Source organism: Dama dama, chromosome 19, assembly GCF_033118175.1.
Source record: "Dama dama isolate Ldn47 chromosome 19, ASM3311817v1, whole genome shotgun sequence".
NCBI classification, from domain to species: domain Eukaryota; kingdom Metazoa; phylum Chordata; class Mammalia; order Artiodactyla; family Cervidae; genus Dama; species Dama dama.
The window spans coordinates 37,736,290-37,756,379 of NC_083699.1; the positions used below are offsets into that span (position 1 = coordinate 37,736,290).

The 20,090-nt window shown below is 39.4% G+C and overlaps 1 protein-coding gene and 1 long non-coding RNA gene across 5 annotated transcripts in view; one reads left to right on the forward strand and one right to left on the reverse strand.

Annotated features, from left to right (window-relative positions):
- The window catches only part of LIPH (lipase H), a 57,572-nt gene extending 45,405 nt beyond the window's left edge, over positions 1 to 12,167 (reverse strand). For 2 of the 4 annotated variants that reach the window (XR_009696962.1, XM_061166753.1), the window contains exon 1: positions 11,980 to 12,166. Coding sequence is in view for 2 of the 4 variants with exons in the window: in XM_061166753.1 (XP_061022736.1) it covers positions 11,980 to 12,046 (67 nt within the window). In the remaining 2 variants the exon portion in view is untranslated. Of the gene's footprint in view, positions 1 to 11,979 lie in introns of all 4 variants that reach the window. The other 2 variants (XR_009696963.1, XM_061166754.1) reach the window with 1 other exon arrangement.
- A 3,055-nt stretch (positions 12,168 to 15,222) lies between these two features.
- On the forward strand, positions 15,223 to 19,778 carry LOC133073388 (uncharacterized). Its single transcript, XR_009696964.1, has 3 exons — positions 15,223 to 15,268; positions 17,381 to 17,609; positions 18,323 to 19,778. It is a non-coding gene; the product is annotated as an uncharacterized LOC133073388 (long non-coding RNA).
- Positions 19,779 to 20,090: the final 312 nt, after the last annotated feature.

Sequence of the window (20,090 nt, forward strand, 5' to 3'; positions counted from 1 at the left end):
CCTCCTCCCTGGTGACAGGTAGACCCTGCCACTTGGGGAAAGGTCAGCAGGGGACCTCTGTTTTGCATTAGAAGGAGAAAATGATTTGGTTTCCACTTTTTCAAAATCCAGCTATGTCAACAATAAAGCTGAATAAACTTTTAGCCATGGGTCAGTTTCTCAGTTGGTTGAAACCCAGAGGAAAGAGGAGTGTAATTACCACCCACACCTCAGCAGCAGACTGAGAGCCCTTGAGGGCAGAAATTTTATTTTTAATAAATAAAAAAATTACATAATATTGAATGCATATAAAATAAGAATGCAGAATATTTGCAAGTGATAAAGCACAGTAGTAAAGACCTCTATCTAAAGACCTAAAATAAAACCCAAATGTATTTGTAACCCCTGAAATCAATACTTGAGGGGCTTTTGCAATCATGCACAGACCCGTGCCAAGTGGCCAAAAAAAATATCTGAGTTGCTCCACGCGACACTCTCAGCAGTGGTCAAACACACCAATGCTCTGCCTTTTTGTTTCAGCTCTTGCAACAAATGTCCTTTTCCTGGCCTATTACTGCCACATTTTTTGCTTCTTGTGCCTTTTCTTTGTGATTTCTCTGTTTAAAAACATAGTCCTCAACTGCTGGCTGGAGTTTCTAAACTCATAAAGGCTGTGATGTTACCTTACAGAGAAAAGGTGTTACATAAGCATTATTCAGGTATGAGTTATAGAGCTGGCCATGAGTTCAATGTTAGCAAGTAAATGATATATATTAAATATGGTGTCTTTAAACAGAAACACATATAAAATATAAACACATATAAAATCAGATTATGTATTGATTGATCAGTCAACAAAAATGCTGTAATCAGAGGCTCCCCAGAACCTAACCCTTTATTTCCCCTCCGAGCAATGGTCCAGTAACTGCTACTTCAGTGCCTGAGCACCTTTACAGAACAGGAACTGCCATGAACAATGAAGATGAAGTTTATATAAAATTTATCTTCTAGAACTGTATTTCCCTGGTCATGTAGTTTTAGTTCTAGAAAGTACAAGATCATTGCTCACAGTGAGTCCTTTGCCTGGCCTTCTCCATTTGCTCCTGAATGACTCGCTCTTGATTTCAAGACAGGCTCCTGGATGGCCCTTCACCCATCCCCAGCCATGCTCATGGGATAAGAAACTTGCATGGGGGACAGAACCACCTTCAGGAATGGGGGACTGCCTTTCATCTAACCCTCAGAAGCTCTGGGGCTGGTAGAAAGTGTTGATTTTTTCAATAGGACAATTTTATCCTGTTTCTTTTGTTTGATTGTTCCGAGACATTCCTGGATGCAGTTTGATTAGTTACAATTAAAGTTGACTCCTTTTTTTTTAAGCTGGAAAAGTGTGGGGTGGCTAGTGGATAACCTATTCACTATACTATTCTCATCTGTAAGTGAATTCCTTGGCCTAAATGATGCTCTGACTTTATATGCTTTCCCCCAGGATTTATAGATGTTCTACTTCCTTGTGTTGAATTCCACTCCATTTTTTCCCTTAAATATTACTTGTTTTTTCATACCACAAACCTGAAACATTTTTTCCTTTTCTGAAATAACTTCCCCCACTAGCACAGAAGTTCCAAGATAACTAATCTATTTGTCCATTTATCCATTCTTACGTTCCCAGTGCCAAGAACAGGGCTTGCTTCAAATATTTCCTGGATAAATGAATATCAATCTGTTAACACATTAGTCAGCCATTCAGAATGATCCATATAAATACTATATAGTGTATGACATAATGTTTATAAAGTAAATGAAGCATGAAATGCATTGTGACTGAAATTATTAGAAATATATCTGCAGGAGACACAGCCTGGAAAATCATATGCAAACAGTAATAGGTCATGCACTCCGCCCTAAAGTTCTTTGCTTAAAATTGCCTCAAGTTATTAATCCTTTTCCTCTCAGAATTAACACCATTTTTAAAATAATATATTACATTTATCTTATTTTGGACTATGTTACAAATTAGTTTAAGCTCCTCTAGGGCGGGCACTGTACTGTTTTTAGTCTAGTAGTGTGTACCCAGCACCAAGCTCAAGAACTTGTCTTGTTGTTGGGCCTGAAATTCTCACGTAATTTGGAGAGCATGTAAGGAGTAGATATACGTGACTAGCAAATTTGTTACATTGCTTCACCCTCATATAGTTCTTTACATTTTACTTTGGGCTTCTCTGGTGGCTCAGACTTTAAAGACTCTGCCTGTAATATGAGAGACCTGGGTTCAATCCCTGGGTTAGGAAGATCTCCTGGAGAAGGGAAGGGCTACTCATTACAACTGAGCACCTCTCTCTCACATACACACACACACACACACACACACACACACACACACACCCCTTCAGAAAGCAAACCTCCCTATTTTGTTGTTTTGTTACAAAGTTGAGTTTGCTCAGAGGTAGTATTAACAGCTCAGCAGAACATGTTAAACTGGTTTCTAAAGCTTAACCTCTTCTATTAGAGTTTATTTGAAAGGGGAAAAACTTTGCCTTTACTCTTCAGACTACTTTGAAATTCAGTCCCTTTGAAATGCCATTTCCTGTTGACAATCGGAAAATTACAGTTGTATGGGTGACATCTCCCATCCAGTGATGAATTCAGACCCTTGTGTAGGGCAGACCTGATTATCATTTACTGTCTTCCTTCTGTTAAATTAAAAGAAACATATTCAAATAGGATGTCAGGGAAAGCTAGCTATAACATCTTCAGAGATAACTTATATGTGCCTGAGATACTTTATTATAATCTAATACATGACTGCCCATGGGCCAAATCCAGCCATGATCATTAGCATATTGTCTTTAGTTGTTTTCTTGGTATAAGGCAAAATTGAGTGGTTTAACAGTGACCACTGTCCCACAGAGCGGAAAATATTTACTATATGGCTCTCTACAGAAGTTTGCCAGCTCTGGCAAACTTTGCCAGCTCTAATATCTTAACCAAATTTTCCAAGCAAGAATACTGGAGTGGCTGCCATTTCCTACTGTAGGGGATCTTCCTGACCCAGGAATTGAACCCATGTCTCTTACATCACCTGCAATGGCAGGCAAATTCTTGACCACTGCACCACCTGGGAAGCCCTTGCCAACTCTGGTCTAATGTCGTACACAAAAACACAACACAATTTTGTAAAGAGCCTGGGTTTTGGAGACAGACCTAGGTTTGAAGTTCAATGCCATTGCCTACGAGCTATGTGATTTCTCTTAATTAATTACCTAACCTCTCCAGTCCTCAGTTTTGCATGTGTAAAATGATCGTAATAATGCCAATCTGTCAGGCAGTGCTTTGCAGAGTCATAGTGAGCCCAAGGCAAAAGAAAAAACACACCATGTAAATGTACATGTTTACATGAGCGTGCTAAGTTACTTCAGTCCTATCTGACTCTTTGCGACCCCATGGACAGTAGCCCAACAGTCTGCTCTGTCCATGGGGATTCTCCAGGCAAGAATACTACAGTGAGTTGCCACGCTCTTCTCCAGGGGATCTCCCCAACCCACGGATCCAACCTGCATCTTTTATGTCTTCTGCATTGGCGGGCGGGTTATTTACCACTAGCACACCTGGGAAGTCCATACATATTTATATAAGTATACATATATTTATCAAAATATCCTCCCATATGTTGAACCAAGTGAAAAATAGCCCTCCTTTATTTAATCTGTTCATACACTGTGGTCACCTCTTATAAGTCAGCTAGCAAGGAAGTAAATTGTCATGGACCCAGAAATGCAGGACAATTAGAAATGATTTTTTCTGTTGTACAATAACACTGACAAGTAAAATGATCAGTAATATATCTTACCAAAATGTTTGACATTCTATTCATCATAGATTTGGGTTGATTTTGATCTTTTAAAAATATTGCATTAAAATATCATCTATGCATGATAATATGCATATAATTAATAATATGATTTGCATTAAATATTAAATGATAGTAAAATATTTAGATATTAAAGTATCACTTGTGTTGCATTAAAATATTACAAAAATAAAATATTTTATTGCATTAAAAAGTTATAAGTTGACTTATCTTGATTACTATTTTGGTGTCCCTTCCAAACGTTGCACTTGGTGAGTGCCTTATTTGCCACACTCTAATCCTAGCCTGGCTGTCAGGTCTGATGTGAGAATGAGAGAAAATGCCTGTGAAGTATCTAAAGTGTTACATGATACATTGTAGATGCCAAAAAACTAGTAACTATTTTATTTATTTTTCTGTTTATTTATTTGGCTGTGCCGGGTCTTAGTTATGGCCTGTGGAATCTAGTTCTCTGACCAGGGATTGAACCCGGGCCCCTACATTGGGAGTGCGGAGTCTTAATCATTGGACCACCAGATGTTATTGCTGTTCTCCAGCCACTAAATCTTGTCCAACTCTTCGCGACCCCATGAACTGCAGCATGCCAGGCTTCTCCGTTCATCACTATCTCCCTGAGTTTTAACATATCTCAAATTTATGTCCTTTTGAGTCAGTGATGCCATCCAACCATCTCATCCTCTGTTGCCTGCTTCTCCTCTTGCCCTCAATTTTTCCCAGCATCAGGGTCTTTTCCAATGAGTCAGCTCTTTGCATCAGGTGGCCAGAATATTGGAGCTTCAGCTTCAGCGTCAGTCCTTCCGATGAATATTCAGGGTTGATCTCCTTTAAGATCAACTGGTTTGATCTCCTTGCTGTCCAAGGGACTCTAAAGAGTCTTCTCCAGCACCACAGTTTGAAAGTGTCAATTCTTCCACACTCAGCCTTCTTTATGGTTCAACTCTTAACATCCATACATGACTACAGAAAAAACCATAGCATTGACTATACAGACCTTTGTCAGCAAAGTGATGTCTCTGCTTTTTAAAACACTGTCTAGATTTGACAAAGCTATTCTTCCAAGGAGCAAGTGTCTTTTAATTTCAGGGCTGCAGTCATCATCTGCATTGATTTTGTAGCCCTAGAAAATGAAATCTGACATTGTTTCCACATTTTCCCCATCTATTTGCTATGAAATGATAGGACTGGATGATATGATCTTAGTTGTCTGAATGTTGAGTTTTAAGCCAGCTTTTTCTACTCTCTTTTACCTTCATCAAGAGGCTCTTTAGTTCCTCTTCACTTTCTGTCACTTTTTACCACAAGGGAAGTTCTAAAACTAGTAATTGTTAAAGATATTGATAAATTGGGTTAACAGTATTGATCTCATAGGATTATAAAGACTAAATAAGTAAATCACTTAGTATGAGATTTGACATAAAACAAGTACTAAATAAATTCCTTCCTTCCATCATTTAGTTTCCTTAATTCAACCAAGGATTTGGAAAAGGGAAGCTTTATGCCAGATATACAAATGAGGTTCTTCTCCCTGACAAGGTAAAACAAATAATCTATTTGGCTCATCAATTTGCTCATATTAAAATGAGGTTGGTGCCTTATTCCTTAGCCATTTAACCCATTCTAGCATTCCTTTAGGAAATGAAATTCTAAGATCTTCAAACTAGCTGATTTGAAAGGACAAGCGGTATCTACCTAAGAAAACAAATTTTCCAGGACTTTCTTACTAACCAGAGACAACCCTAATCTAAAAAAATTAATATATCAAGAAATTTACATTTCTTTTAATTAAAATATCTGAAAACAGGGACTTCCCTGATGGTCCAGTGGTTAAGAATCCACCTTGCAATTAAGGGGCTGCTGCTGCTGCTGCTAAGTCGCTTCAGTCGTATCCGACTCTGTGCGACTCCACAGATGGCAGCCCACCAGGCTGTCATCCCTGGGATTCTCCAGGCAAGAACACTGGAGCGGGCTGCCACTTCCTTCTCCAATGCATGAAAGTGAAAAGTGAAAGTGAAGTCACTCAGTCGTGTCCGACTCTTAGCGACCCCATGAACTGTAGCCTACCAGGCTCCTCTGCCCATGGGATTTTCCAGGCAAGAGTGCTGGAGTGGGTCGCCATTGCCTTCTCTGAATGAAGGGGCAGTTGCAAGGAATTAAGATCCCACATGCCTCAGAGCAGCTAAGCCCATGAGCCTCAACTACTAGCCCCAGAGCCACAGCTAGAGAGCCTGTGTGCTGCAACTACCACCTGATCCAACACAGCCAGAAAAAGAAATTAAAAAACATATTTTTTAAGAAAACCTGAAAATAACCATACTTTACTCTTGTAATTAGAATGTTGATCAGATAGGTGTTTTTTCACCTTTATATCAAGCAGGTTTTTTTGGCTAATAAATACCTTTTAGGTAACAAACATGGTTCCACATGCCACAACGATGAATCTTGAAAATACTATAACACGTGAAAGATGGCAGTCACAAAAGACCACATATTATATGATTCCATTCATAAGAAATGTCCAAAATAGGGAAATCTATACAGACAGAAAGTAGATTCGTGGTTGCTTAGGGCTTGGGGATGGGAGGAGATGGAAAGATGGGGTACAGTAAAGGGTATTCAGTTCCCTTTTGAGGTCATGAAAGAGCTCTAAAATTGACTAGTGACAGTTGCATATATCTGTGAATATATCAGAAAACACATTAAATGGGTGGATTGTATGGTGTGTGAATTATATCTTAATAAAACTGATTTTTTAAAAATTCCTCCTGTAATTTCATACTTTCATGGAAAGAATTAAAAAAAAAAAAAGAAAAGGGTAGGGCTTCCCTGGTGGCTCAGTGGTGTCTCCAATGCAGGAGACACAGTTTGAATCCTGGTCCGGGAAGATCCCGCACACCTCAGAACAACTAAGCCAGTGCACCACAACTCCTGAGCCTGTGCTCTAGAGCCTGGGAACTGCAACTACTGAAGCTCACGCTTCCTGGAGCCTCGTGCTCCACAAGGGAAGCTACTGCAATGAGAAGTTCACACGCCGCAGAAAGTAGCCTCCACTTGCTGCAACTAGAGAAAAAAAAAAAAAACCCGAGCAGGACGATGACCCAGTACATCCAAAAATAGATAGATAAAATTATTTTTTTTTAAAAAAGAGAGTAAAAAAAGATAAAAATTCTTTTGGAGGTGACTGGGAAGACATTTCATTTTTCGGTCACAATCAAATCAGGCTCCTAATTTTCCAGTTTGCTTTCTTTCACCTTGGAAACTGAGGTTGACAGACCTCCATTTTCTACCACTGCAGGCTAAATAAAGCCCTGACTTTGGTCATTCTGTTGGCAGTTGGGGAGTGCTTGAAGCTAGCTGTTTCTGTGCAAAATAAATAACTCTTATTCTCAGCCTTAGGGACTAAATATAACTATTATTTTGTTTTACCACAGAAAGTTGAGTTAGTTACACAAAATGTCCTCTTGGTTGGAAAGATATCTCTTGTTTTTATCCACCAGCTATATTTCCTTAGGCTACAACCAAAAAAAACAGGGAATAATCTATTTCCCCAGATTGGCTTATTTATCCAATAAGTCATTTATCCAATAAATTTATCCATTTATCCAATGACTTTCGGTTGGATAGAAAAGTGTGATTCCCTCAGACTGATCACTGACAACCTCACTTCCTTTCTGATATAAACTTCCAAGGGATCCTTTGGCTTTGTATTCGCAAGATACACTGCCTTGATGCTAAATGCCCTTGCTATCTTGGGGTCATGCTCAGTTCTGGCTTTTGGTTTCTACCTGCCTTTGGAAGAACTGATTTCAGCTCCCACGTGTCTGATTGGGGAAAACTCCTACAGAAAGAGGAAACTCCTCATTCACATCCAAAGAGGTGTCTGTGAAGGGAGATGATGGAACTGTAGGCAGAAATATCCCACCGATGAAGCAATTGTGAGTGGGGCAAGAGGACAGAAGGCTCTGAGGTTCTATGAGAACCAATGAGCAAAGACAGGTTCCTATTAAACCTCTTGATGTGGCCAAGTCAGCTCATTAAAAGTCAAAGTGTCAATTTCTCTCAGACCCATGATTGGTGAAGTTCAGTTCACTAGCCTCCAAATCCCCGTGACAGCAGTGAAATCCCACCTAATTTCACCCTGATGCATCATATCGAGTCAGGAAGTAAACAGAAAGGGCTCTGACTCACACTTCTTTCCTCTCGAGTTTTGGGTTCCAAGGTGTGCTCCAGCTCTCATTCCCCCCACCTCTAAACATGACGCAAATGTGTATGAATAACTTCTTTAGAACAGAGGTCTGCAGACAGGTATATTGACTCGATGCTACCTAAAAATACTGAGATTCAGACCTAGATGAAGGAATACACTGTTGAATATTTTGCGTTCTGGGCAGTGGATGCCAAGTCAGTGTCCAGGACACACAGCCCACCACATGTTGACTGATGGAGCCAGGAGATTTCCAGAAACCCACACTTGAGCACACTCTTAAGCTTGCTAAAAACACTGTTCTGCAGGAACTTCCAAAAGTCTCAGAAATAAACATCTCTTTGGTCCAGAAATTTTGACTCAGAGAAATTAGAAAATGAGTTGGACTCCTACTTTGAAGAGAGAAGTGGAAGGGGAAGGTGACATGTCCCTACAATGAAATTCTACTGATTTTTTCTTTTTAATCTGAAAAATAACTCAGTCTATATTTTTTTATGTGGAGAACAACACTGAATTTGGCATTAAAAATCCATCCTGAGCCAGACTGAGATGGGTTCACAGTTGGCCAGGGCCAAAATTGATGGAATATCTTTGTTTCTCTTCTATACTGGCAGAGACTGGCAAGAAAAAAATGGGCTGAATGCCTTCTTTGTTGGAAGGATGTCTCTGCTTTTAACGACCAGCTTGAATTTCTTTAGGATATAATACGGAAAACAAATGAGATGCCAAATTTTCTTACTCTTATCTCTTAATCATGTGCAAAAAATATGCACCTTCATGCTCCACCCCTTAGTAACCTTTGTTTCTCCTGGAGACAGGTGAGTCACAAAGCAGCATGCATGCACACACAGACAGAGTTATAAATCATTCTGAAGGGAGTTTCCTATATTTGAGGAGATAATTCTTTCTCTGATTAGGCACAAAGGTATTCTCTAGGAAACTATCTACCCAGTTTTGCACAAGTTGCTATAGGTCAAAATTTTGATGGCAGGGTAACTTTAAAAATTACTTATGAACACAACATTGTACATCAACTATAGTCCAGGATAAAATTTAAAAAAATTTTTTTAATTTATAACATTTATCAGCCTCTGTTCCTTGAAACACCTGCAAGCTGAAAAGCTTTGTGAATTTGTTTAATATGCAGATTCCCGGACCTCACCCCAGACCCACTGAGTCTGGATCTATGGAGATAGTCTGCATTTTCAACAAATTCCACAAATAATTCTGGTAGAGTCTGCCAGCCATTGCTTTGTACTCTGGTAAGAGTACAGCCAAAATTCCCATCATGATTTCATGAAGGTTAGAGCAACAAAATAATAATCTCTGAAAGTAAAAGACTTGTATTCTTAGGATTTCAGAATCACATCTTAATCACTTGCTCAATTTTGGACTGCAAGCCAAGGAAGGGAAAAACAATAAGTAAATGTACTTGTGATTGATAATTTCTACTTATTATTTAATATCCTCCCCCAGGAAAGGTCTCAGATCACGGTTTAGCAGATACTAAGAAGACTGGATTTAGCTTACAGCTATAATTATTTTCCTTCTAGCTATGGAAGTTTATCGTGATGTGTCTTGATCTGCTTGGGTTCCATTAGGTAGCAGTGGGTCTTGTGGAATGACTTAAAGCAAGACTTTACTGATGAGGTAATTAATGTTAAGGAAAACCTTTCCACGTGGTGCTAGTGATAAAGAACCTGCCTGCCAATGCAGGAGAAGTAAGATGTGGATTCAGACCCTAGGTTTGTAAAATCCTCTGGAGGAGGGCATGGCAACCCACTCCAGTACTCTTGCCTGGAGAATCACATGGACAGAAGAGCCTGGCAGGCTGCAGTCCATAGGCTGCACAGAAGCAGACATGACTGAAGCGACTTGGCACGCAAAAAGGCAGGTCAATGGTTACCAGATGGGGGAGAGATAAATTGGGAATTTGAGGTTAATTGATATGCAGAGACCTTCTGTACAGCACAGGGAACTATGCTCACTATCTTATAATAACCTATCTTACTCAGGCTTAGTCGCTTAGCCCTACTCGACGTTTTGCGAACCCATGGACTGTAGCCCTCCAGGCTCCCCTGTCCATGGAATTTTCCAGGCAAGAAGACTGGAGTGGGTAGCCATTTCCTCCTCCAGGGACTGAACCCAAGTCTCCTGTGTCTCTTGCATGGCAGGTAGATTCATTGTAAATCAACTACACTCGATTTTAAAAATTAAAAAAGATATTTTAAAAAAGGCAGTTCACAAAAAATTAAGTTCCAACTTTGTAACTGAATATATAATGGGAGACGTGAAGAAAGTCCCACAAAATACCATGAGGTTCTTTTTTTTTTCATCAGGTTCTTGTGTTAAGGTTAGTTCTCACTCCCCTTAAGCTATCTCTAAATCTATTTTACTTAAAAAAAAAAATTGTGATAAACACAAACTCTAAAATGGTGACCTCTCAATTTAAAATATTGTCAATGTTTTATTTTTTTTGTTTTTTGTAAATTTATTTGTTTTAATTAATTTATTTAAAATTTAATTAATAAATTTTATTAATTTATTTTAATGTCTCTTTATAATAATTTATTTATTTATTTTAATTGGAGGCTAATTACTTTATAATATTGTAGTGGTTTTTGCCATACATTGACATGAATCAGCCATGAGCGTACATGTGTCCCCTATCTTGAACCCCCCTCCGACCTCCCTCTCCAAATATTATCAATATTTTAATTTTAACTAACTATTAAGTCAACTTCAAAAGCACAAATTAAAAAAAATTTATTATAAGCCTGAAATACTAACAAATAATTTTTTCCATTTCCCATTGAAACTATTTACAGGCATACATATATGATTTTGACATAGTTGTAATCTTAGTTTACCTACAAATTTGAGTTCTGCTTTCTTTGACTTTTTTAATAATATGACATGTTATAAACATGCTTGCACATTTCTGCATAGCCTCAGAATTATTTTGAAGGCTACATATTTTTAAAAATTGTTACACTGTACTTTATCCATTCCCGTATGTAGAAACATTTCTATTGTATCTAGTTTCAAGATTACAGATGACCTAGAATCATCTTTGTATAAAAGATTCTTTTTTTTCTTTTACAAGATATTTGTTTAGAACAAATTCTCAGCGATGGTTTTACTAGTTCAAAGGACATGAACATTTTTATGGGTCCTAATGTATATCATACTTCTCATCAGAAAAATTATACCAACCTTCATTACTTAAACTATGTGAAAAAGTACTGGACTTCTAAAAAGCTGAGAAGTGCTGAGCACTTTTTAAAAAATTTTTTTCACTTAATTTTTGTTACTTTGTTGCAAACATTACTGTGTTAATTTTTATTTCTTCATTATGATTAATAATTTTGTATGTATGTATGCCTGTAAGTACAAAAATTTTAAGTTATCAATATGCCAGACACCATTCCAAGAGATTTTACAAGTATAAAATCATGGGTTTGTTTAATGAAAATGATTTAAATAAACATTTGAAGCATGAAAGCTATAAAAACCTACACTGTCTGTAATAGATATTAAAGATATTAAATATTAAATAAATAAAGATATTAAATATAAATAGATATTTAAAATTTTTAAACTCCAGGAAATAAATGATCTTAATTCATAGTAGAAAAGCACAGAAAAATTAACTATGAAAGAAAGCCACACTACTCTAGATTTTTCAGCATATTTCATTTTTGTACAACAGAAGAACAGGCTAATTGAAAGGAATAATAGTTTCTCTCACTACTGAGGAAAAAGAAAGTCTTTTCAGAAATAGAAAAAGGTTAATCCATATCTTCTTTCCTAAAAATAAATAACTGTATGACACTTGGAAAGTCTAGTGAAGGAACTAGGATGATAAAATGACAGTAATAGTAATTTTTTTTTAATAATTAAGAAAACTATTCAATAAATGACTTACCTGATCTTACCAAGCACATCAAACTGAGGAGGAAGTATAATCTCAGCATATGGAAAGTGGAGCCCATGTGTGTCACATTCACAAGAAGAAGGATTTTCTTCCCAGAGTCTTAGCCTCTACACTCAGAGCTTAGATAACTAACCCCATGCCGTGACAACAGGAAGTTCCCCAGGGACTGCAGGCGGGTCCCAACCCTTTCGGGATATGTGACTCCTCCTCCTTTCAATAAAAGGTCAGGTGTATTTCTGCTTGCACAATTTTATGCAGATGTGGAAATTATAATACGTATTTGCAGAATGACTAGTTCAAAATACTTTCATTCCTTGTGGGCGGTTTATTAGTCATTTGGCTTGGTGTGTTGAAATCAGGTGTGATCTGAGATATTTTCCCCTTTTGTTTTTGTGAATGAAAGAAATCTGGTGGGTCTTCTGTTAGGCCTGTGTATACCAAATTACCTCTTATGTTTATTTACACACTCATTTCTCAGAGGACAGTCTTTAGATTTTTATTTTTGTTGTTGTTGTTTAGTCTCCAAGTTGTGCCCAACTCTTCTGGGACCCCATGGACTGTAGCATGCCAGGTTCCTCTGTCCATGGGATTTCCCAGGCAAGAATACTGGAGTGGGTTGTCATTTCCTTCTTCAAGGGATCTTCCAGACACAGGGATCAAACCCTGCTTTGCTGCTTTGCAGATTTTTTACCCCTTAGCCACCAGGGAAGCCCTAGATTTTATTAAGAACATTTTATTAATAAGTCCGATCATGTACCTATATTTGTAAAAATATGTTTCAGGTTAAAAGAAACCTTAAAATGTTTCTATATATCTTTATTTTTATTGTTTTGCCATCCAGAGTTCCTATCTCTCTCTTAGTTCTTCTTCTTCCTCCCTCTTGTCCCTCCCCTCCTCCTCCCCTCCCGCTTCCTTTTCCCCTCCCCCATCTCTCCCATTTTTTTCTGTTCTTCTCCTCTTCCTTTCTTTCCTTCTTCAAGAAAAAAATAGATGAAAAAGCTTTTAAATAGAGAACTAGGCCAGAATCCATGCACCTCAAAATACGGAGTAACTAAATTTGTGCTCCATGGCTACAGGGTAATTTAATTCTTCTAGTGGAAGAACTTGCAACACTTTCTCTGGCTTGTGATGGTGGTCCAAAGAGCTGAAAACTAAATGAACAAATGCAGAAACTACTTAAGAATACATTTTCATCCAAAGCATAGGCAAAATCCACTAGCCATTTAACATTGTTTATGAAGTGACAGCATTGCTCATGTAAGTATATCAGTTCTCCATGTCTGTACCCCATTCCTTGCAGGAAGTAAATTCTAGCAATGCTCTCCAAGGAATCAGTACATCAGAATCACTCGGGATTGTGTGTCACATGTTTTTCTGTGTCACATCTCAGACCTAATGAATGCCAAGACTCCCTACCAGTGGTCTACTGATCTGAGTTCAAGTCCTATGTCTTCTATTCACTAGTTGACTGGCCTTAACCAAAGCAGTTAAGTTCTCTAACTCTTCATTTTCTCGACTGTAGAATGAAAATGATAAAACTGCACATCTCACCAGGTTGTTTTATGGATTAAATGAGATACTGTAAATAAAATTCTTAACACCATGGCTCCTACCAAGGTAAGTGCACTCACCACTTGGTAACTGTTGTTATTACTTAGCCTCTGCACCTTTCCCTCCCCTCGCCGTTCAGTACTGAGAAGGACCATGTGGAAAAGTTCTGTGGGAGTGCAGGAATGATGAGGACATTTTAGCAGTGATGTTTCAGGTGAATAATTTTAGCCACCACTTAAGTCTGCTTTTGTCTTCTACTTAAAGATATAAATAAAAATCATAAATAGGAAAACCAAATAAGTGGTGCTAATTTGTTGTTGTTGTTACTTTCCATTTGCAATCAGCTTTACTAACCTGAAAGCAATTGCTTTCCAGAACAAATGGGGAATTGTTTCACATTCTGTTAGGAATGTTTTATGGAATGCATTGCCCCTGTTGGCTCAGTGTATTTGTCTGATAAATATTTGTTGAATTCCTATCAGTTTTGGTACCATGCCAAGTGTTTATCTAGTTGGAGCCAATGTACATTTTCCTGGAAACTTGCCAATTATAGGAATAACAAGTTTGTCTCTTGGGAGGCCTCTTAGTGTTACTATTAATGATTTTCCTGCTAGGGGCACAAAAGGTCCCCTCACTTCCTAGCTGTGTGCTCCTACTTCCAGCATTCAACATATCACAAGAATCAATGGGAGAACACATCTCCTTTTGTAGGGGTTAGTGAGAAATATCAAATATAAGGCAAAAAAAAAAAGAAAACATTTCCAAAGGATGGGGAGAGGAGTGAGGAAAGGCAGAATAGAAAATACCTTTGAGAGGTGGATTACTTCCTTCTCTTGATTGTGGTAGTGATTATAGGAATCTAACTTGTGATAAGATTGCTTAGAATCACTTGTCCCCCAACACACGCAACGCACAAATGAATGCATATAAAAATGGTAAAATCCAGGACTTCCCTGGTGGTCCAGTGGTTAGGGCTCTGGTCTTCCACTGCTGGGAGCAAGGGTTGGATTCCTGGTCAGGAAACTAAGATCCCACATGCTGTATTGTGCAGCCAAAAAAAAAAAAAAAAATCTAAGTGAACTCTATGGACCGTACCAAAAACAATTTTCTGGTTTCGATGGCGTGACATGTAAGATGCTATGATTGTGGGGAACTGGATGAGTGTACAAGGAACATCCCTGTACTATTTTGCAGCTTCCTATGAACAGATAATTATTTCCAAAATAAAAGGGTTTTAAAAATTCCAAATGATCTGCCAACTCCTAACCATTTGAATGGTACTATTTAGTCAAAGGTATTCTAAGGAAAACCATTGCTTCATTTCTCATCAGCTACTTATCATAAAAATGAATAATGGCCAATTTTCTTAATACTATGATGCTGATAAATGACAACTCAAGAACATCAGAATTTTCCTCATTTCCAGTTTAGTATTACGTACTGGCTTTTTTTTTTTTTTTTTTTTTAAATCTAGAAGTCACCTGCTATAGAGAGCAGAGTAGAAAGAGGCAAGCAAGCTTCTGGACAGGAAAAACAGGTATGGAAATGTAATGGGACTGAAGGGAGGTGGTTTTATGACTCTCATTGGCTTCAGCATTCAAAAAGTTGACCTATGTACCCTCCCACTCTGGTCTAGGGCTCCAAGTTGGTATATGACTCACTGTAATGCCCTTTTGTCTTTTCATCTGCATCAGTGGCCCAGCAATCTCTCACTTCAGGTCCAGGTTTGGTAAGATATATCTATTTATTTGATTCATTTTCATTCTATAAGGGCTTCCCCGATAGCTCAGTTGGTAAACAATCTGCCTGCAATGCAGAAGACCCCAGTTCGATTTCTGGGTCGGGAAGATCCCCTGGAGAAGGGATGGGCTACCCACTCCAGTATTCTGGCCTGGAGAATTCCATACACTTGTATAGCCCATGGAGTTGCAAAGAGTCAGACACGACTGAGCAACTTTCACTTTCACTTTCATTCTATAAGGAGATCATGGTGCGGGCATGGGTGTATGCTGGGTTGCTTCAGTTGTGTCCAACTCTTTTGACTCTACAGTAGCCCCATGAACTGCAGCCCGCCAGACTCCTCTGTCCTTGGGATTTTCCAGGCAAGAATACTGGAGTAGGTTGCCATGCCCCGCTCCAGGGGATCTTCCCAACTCAGGGATCAAATCCGTGTCTCTTGCATTTCCCACTTTGGCAGGTGGGTTCTTTACCACTGAGCCACCTGGAAGCCTCAGAGATCAAGGTAACTTTCTCCAAATCCCTGTATTTTTTCATTTCTTCATTCCTTCATTGGTTGAACATTTCTTGAGCTTCCATTAAAAAATAATAATAACATCACAAAGGGATTTCTCTGGTGGTCCAGTGGTTAAGAATCCCCCTGTCAATGCAGGGGACATGGGGTCTATCCCTGGTCTGGAAAGATTCCACATTCAACTAAGGGTGACTAAGCCCCAGTGTCTCAACTACTGAGTCCATGCTCTAGAGCCCCTGTGAAGCAACAAGAGTGATCATCCCAATGAGAAGCATGAACACCACAACTAGAGACTGGCCCCTGCACAGCCAAAAATACATACATTTTTAAAAATAATAATAAGGGAAGAATAGGAGTTGGCTTCTTCCCTCAAGGAGAGACATCACTACCAGCAGCAGCACCACCACCACTGCTACTGCTAAGCCTCACACAGGAAGTGTCCTCTGAGCTGAATTTCAAAGACTAGGTAGTAGTTCACAGGTGAAGGAGGAGGCAAGGCATTCCAGGCAGAGGGAATAAACTTGGAGGCATAAAGAAGTGTGGATTGAATGTCTGGTGTATATAAAGTAACAATAAAGTAATTTGGAGATAGGAAACAATGAGGGAATTTGAAGACAGGTTGTGAAGAGCTTTATATCATACTTAGAATATTGGAACTTTGTCTCCAAAACAGTGGAAACCTAGGTTTTTTTCTTGTTCAACTATTTATATGCTAATATACTACTATTATATAATAATGTTACAGGCAAAAACCAATTCTGACTCCATGTTGGAACTGTTTCTTGCACTTGCTTTTGTTGATTTTTTAATTAATTAGTTAATTAATTTTAATTGGAGGCTAATTACTTTACAATATTGTAGTGGGTTTTGCCATACATTGACATGAATCAGCCATGGTGTACATGTGTTCCCCATCCTGAGTGACTGTGTTATTATTATTATACCTGATGGCCTGCCTTAGAGAATCCTGCCCCTCTACTGGACTGTTAAAGTGTCTTTGTTTAGAACCCTGTCCAACTGTAGATGGCAGGAAGGAAGAAATTAATATACCCCCTGACAGAGGCTTAGGGCTTCCCTTATGGCTCAGATGCTAAAATATCTGCCTGCAATGCAGGAGACCTGGGTTCCATTCCTGGGTCAAGAAGATCCCCTGGAGGAGGGTACAGTGGTATAGCAACCCACTCTAGTATTTTTGCCAGGAGAATTCTATGGACAGAGAAGGCTACTGTCCATGGGATTGCAAACAGTCAGATACGACTGACGGCATTTTTACTTTGTTTCCTCACCTCCCCATGTCTCAGATCTATAAAAGAACCTTTAATCTAGACCCCCGACAAGATGGTTATTTTGAGGTATTAGCCTGCCATTTTCTTGCTCAGCCAGCTTTCCCAAGTAAAGTCGTATTCCTTGCCTCAACATCTCATCTCTGGGATTTATTGGCCTACCATGCAGGAAGAAGAGCAGGCTTGGACTCGGTAACAATAATACAAATATAATAGATAATATTTTGTATGATCATATATAATAATGTGATAAATTATATAAATATTAATATATTTGTGTAACATTATTAAATGAATTTTTTTGTAGTTTGTTATAAAACAAGAAGGAAAATATCTACATACTACTTTTCTGGCCTAAGAAGTATTTTTCATGGAATTGAGCTCTTTGCTTTAGAAATCATGACTCGCTTGCAAACAATGTGTCGAACAAAAGCAGTGCAAGTTCAGCTCAGTCATTTCAGTAACCGCTTATTTTTGGAATGCTGCTCGGAACATTTCAAGGAGAGATTGCTCAAGCAAGACCTGTACACACAATGGTAAGATATAGGCAAAATGCTTTTAACTCAGTAAAGTTCATGAAAAAAAATTCTTTTTCAGAGGAATGTTCAGTATTTCAAGTCCATTGGTACCATGTTTTATAGATTTACTTGGACCTTAACTGTTGTTTTATTTTCTTTATTTAAAAATTAAAAAAAATTATTTGGCTGTGTTGATTGCAGCACAGGTGATCTTTGTTGTGTTGTACAGGACCTTCTGTTGAGGAGGTGCAGGGACTTTCTAGTTGTTACTCTCAGGCTTGGTTGCTTCACAGCATGTAACATCTTAGTCCCCTGACCAGGGATCGAACCTGTGTCCCCTGCATTGCTTCCCTGGTCGCTTAGATGGTGAAGAAATCTGCCTGCAGTGCAAGAGACCTGGGTTCAATCCCTGGGTCAGGAAGATCCCTGGAGGAGGAAAGAGCAACCCACTCCAGTATTCTTGTCTGGAGAATTCCATGGACAGAGGAGCCTGGCAGGCTTTCATGGGGTTGCAAAGAGTTGGACATGATTGAGCAACTATCACTTTCTCCCCTGCATTGAAAGGTGGATTCTTAACCACTGGACCACTAGGGAAGTCCCAAACTGTTCTTTTAAAATACTGTTATTAGAGTCAGGTTTCTATTTTTATTTATTTATTTTTAATTAAAGGATAATTGCTTTACAATATTGTGTTGATTTCTGCCATACATTATGTTTTTATTTTTATTCAGCTGGCTTCCCAAGCATTGGTCTTGAGAATACTGCACCTTCATTAGACAATTATTCCCTGGAGTATGCACATAAAGTTGTCTGTGCAAGAAACATCTCAATGGAAAAGTCCACCCCTGGAATTTGGAAGATCTATCCTTGTGACTGTTGACGTGGGTGACCATTTGGAACCATCGTGAACACTTTGAGGGGCTCACACTGTCTAAATTGGGAGGGTATTTCTTGCCAGGCTTTTCCTCCTCATCTGTCTGCACCTCAGTTTCAGCTGCTTTCAGAAATACTTGTCTCTCTTTTTGAGATTCTCCCTAGGGCCATCCAAAGTAAATTTTAGGGTTGCCACATATTTCAAATCAGGCTTACTCCAGACAAACCTCCCAAATTTGGTGAAAATCAACTCAACCATAGTTGCTCAGTAATAGAAAACTAGAAACATGAGTTATAAATTTATTTTCATTAATAAATAAGAACAACAACAACATAAATTTACCTTAACAACAGGTAACAGAGGACAACAAAAAGACAAAGAGAAACCTGAAAACAGAAGAGGACCAGGGTAGAAGGGGAGGCAGCTATGGCAATCATGTGAGAAATGCTCAGGCCCTAAAGGACAGTGATTTTGATGGGTTTATGTTCTTGTAACAGATGAGCACAGCCCTTAGCAGGCAGCCATTGCTGGCCTCATTACTTTGCACCCTGTTACTAGGCAACAGGTCTCGCTCAGCGCCACAGTGGGCCCTGTCCACAAGCAACCAACTGTCAGTGAGTGACCGTTAGTTGTCCTGCTCAGCTATTGGTCGGTGCTGCAGTGGGCCCTGTCAACAAGTAACTGTCAATGAGGGACCATTAAGGAAGTGATTCAGGCAGGGGTCAGTGGTGTGGTGGTCATCAGGTGGAGAGTGAGGTAAGAGGCAGATTCAGGCCTTATCTTGGATGCCCTCCAGCTCACCCAGCCTTGGGCCAGTGGATGAACTGGAGGGCCCAGGGAACAGACTGGGGACTACATCCTGCAGGCCTTTGGGGCCCTCACTAAGGCCCTCCTCTAGCCTTGGCCTACGCCTCGAGGAGTGGTGAACCTCTTCCCCATCCCTGTCTCTGTGACCTAGTAGCAATGGCCGACTGCCTCAGTTGCAGTCCGTGAGACCTGGCCTCTCCCATTTGGGTGGCCTGAGGAGACTGAGGGACGGCTGGGTTGGATGCCTGACTCCCTCAGGGATAACAGCTGAACAGGGTGTGGGAACCTGCCCCTGAAGGAGCTGCTTCCTCTTAACCAGGACTGGGACGTTGGAGGGGGAAAGTTGGGCCTTGGGCCTTTGCCCTTTCCTGTCAGGACACAGAATAACAGTTAGAGACTTGCAGGAACATCGTTACCTGACCATGACCCAACCTCAAGAGCAAAGGATCTGACACCAAGAAGTTTGCAACAACTAACCACACGCCTCCCTTAGCTTCTGCTTTTAAAGGGGCTTGCTGAAAGCTTTCAGTAACTTTCAGATGGGAGGGTATGAGCCTCCCATCTCCTGTATGAACCTGTAATAAACCTTTCTCTGTCCGAAATGCTAATGTTTTAGTATTGATTGGCCTTACTGTGCGTCGGGCACATGGACTTGCGATTTGGTAACATTCCCAAATTGGTCCTGTAGACCTCAGCTTGGGCTCTGGCCCCGCCAAAGTCGCTTGCCTTACTGAGGAGGGTTCTTTTTCTGTTTGGATTCGCATGACTAATAACAAAACTGATGCTGAGACTGAAACAGCACACACTGTAATCAATGG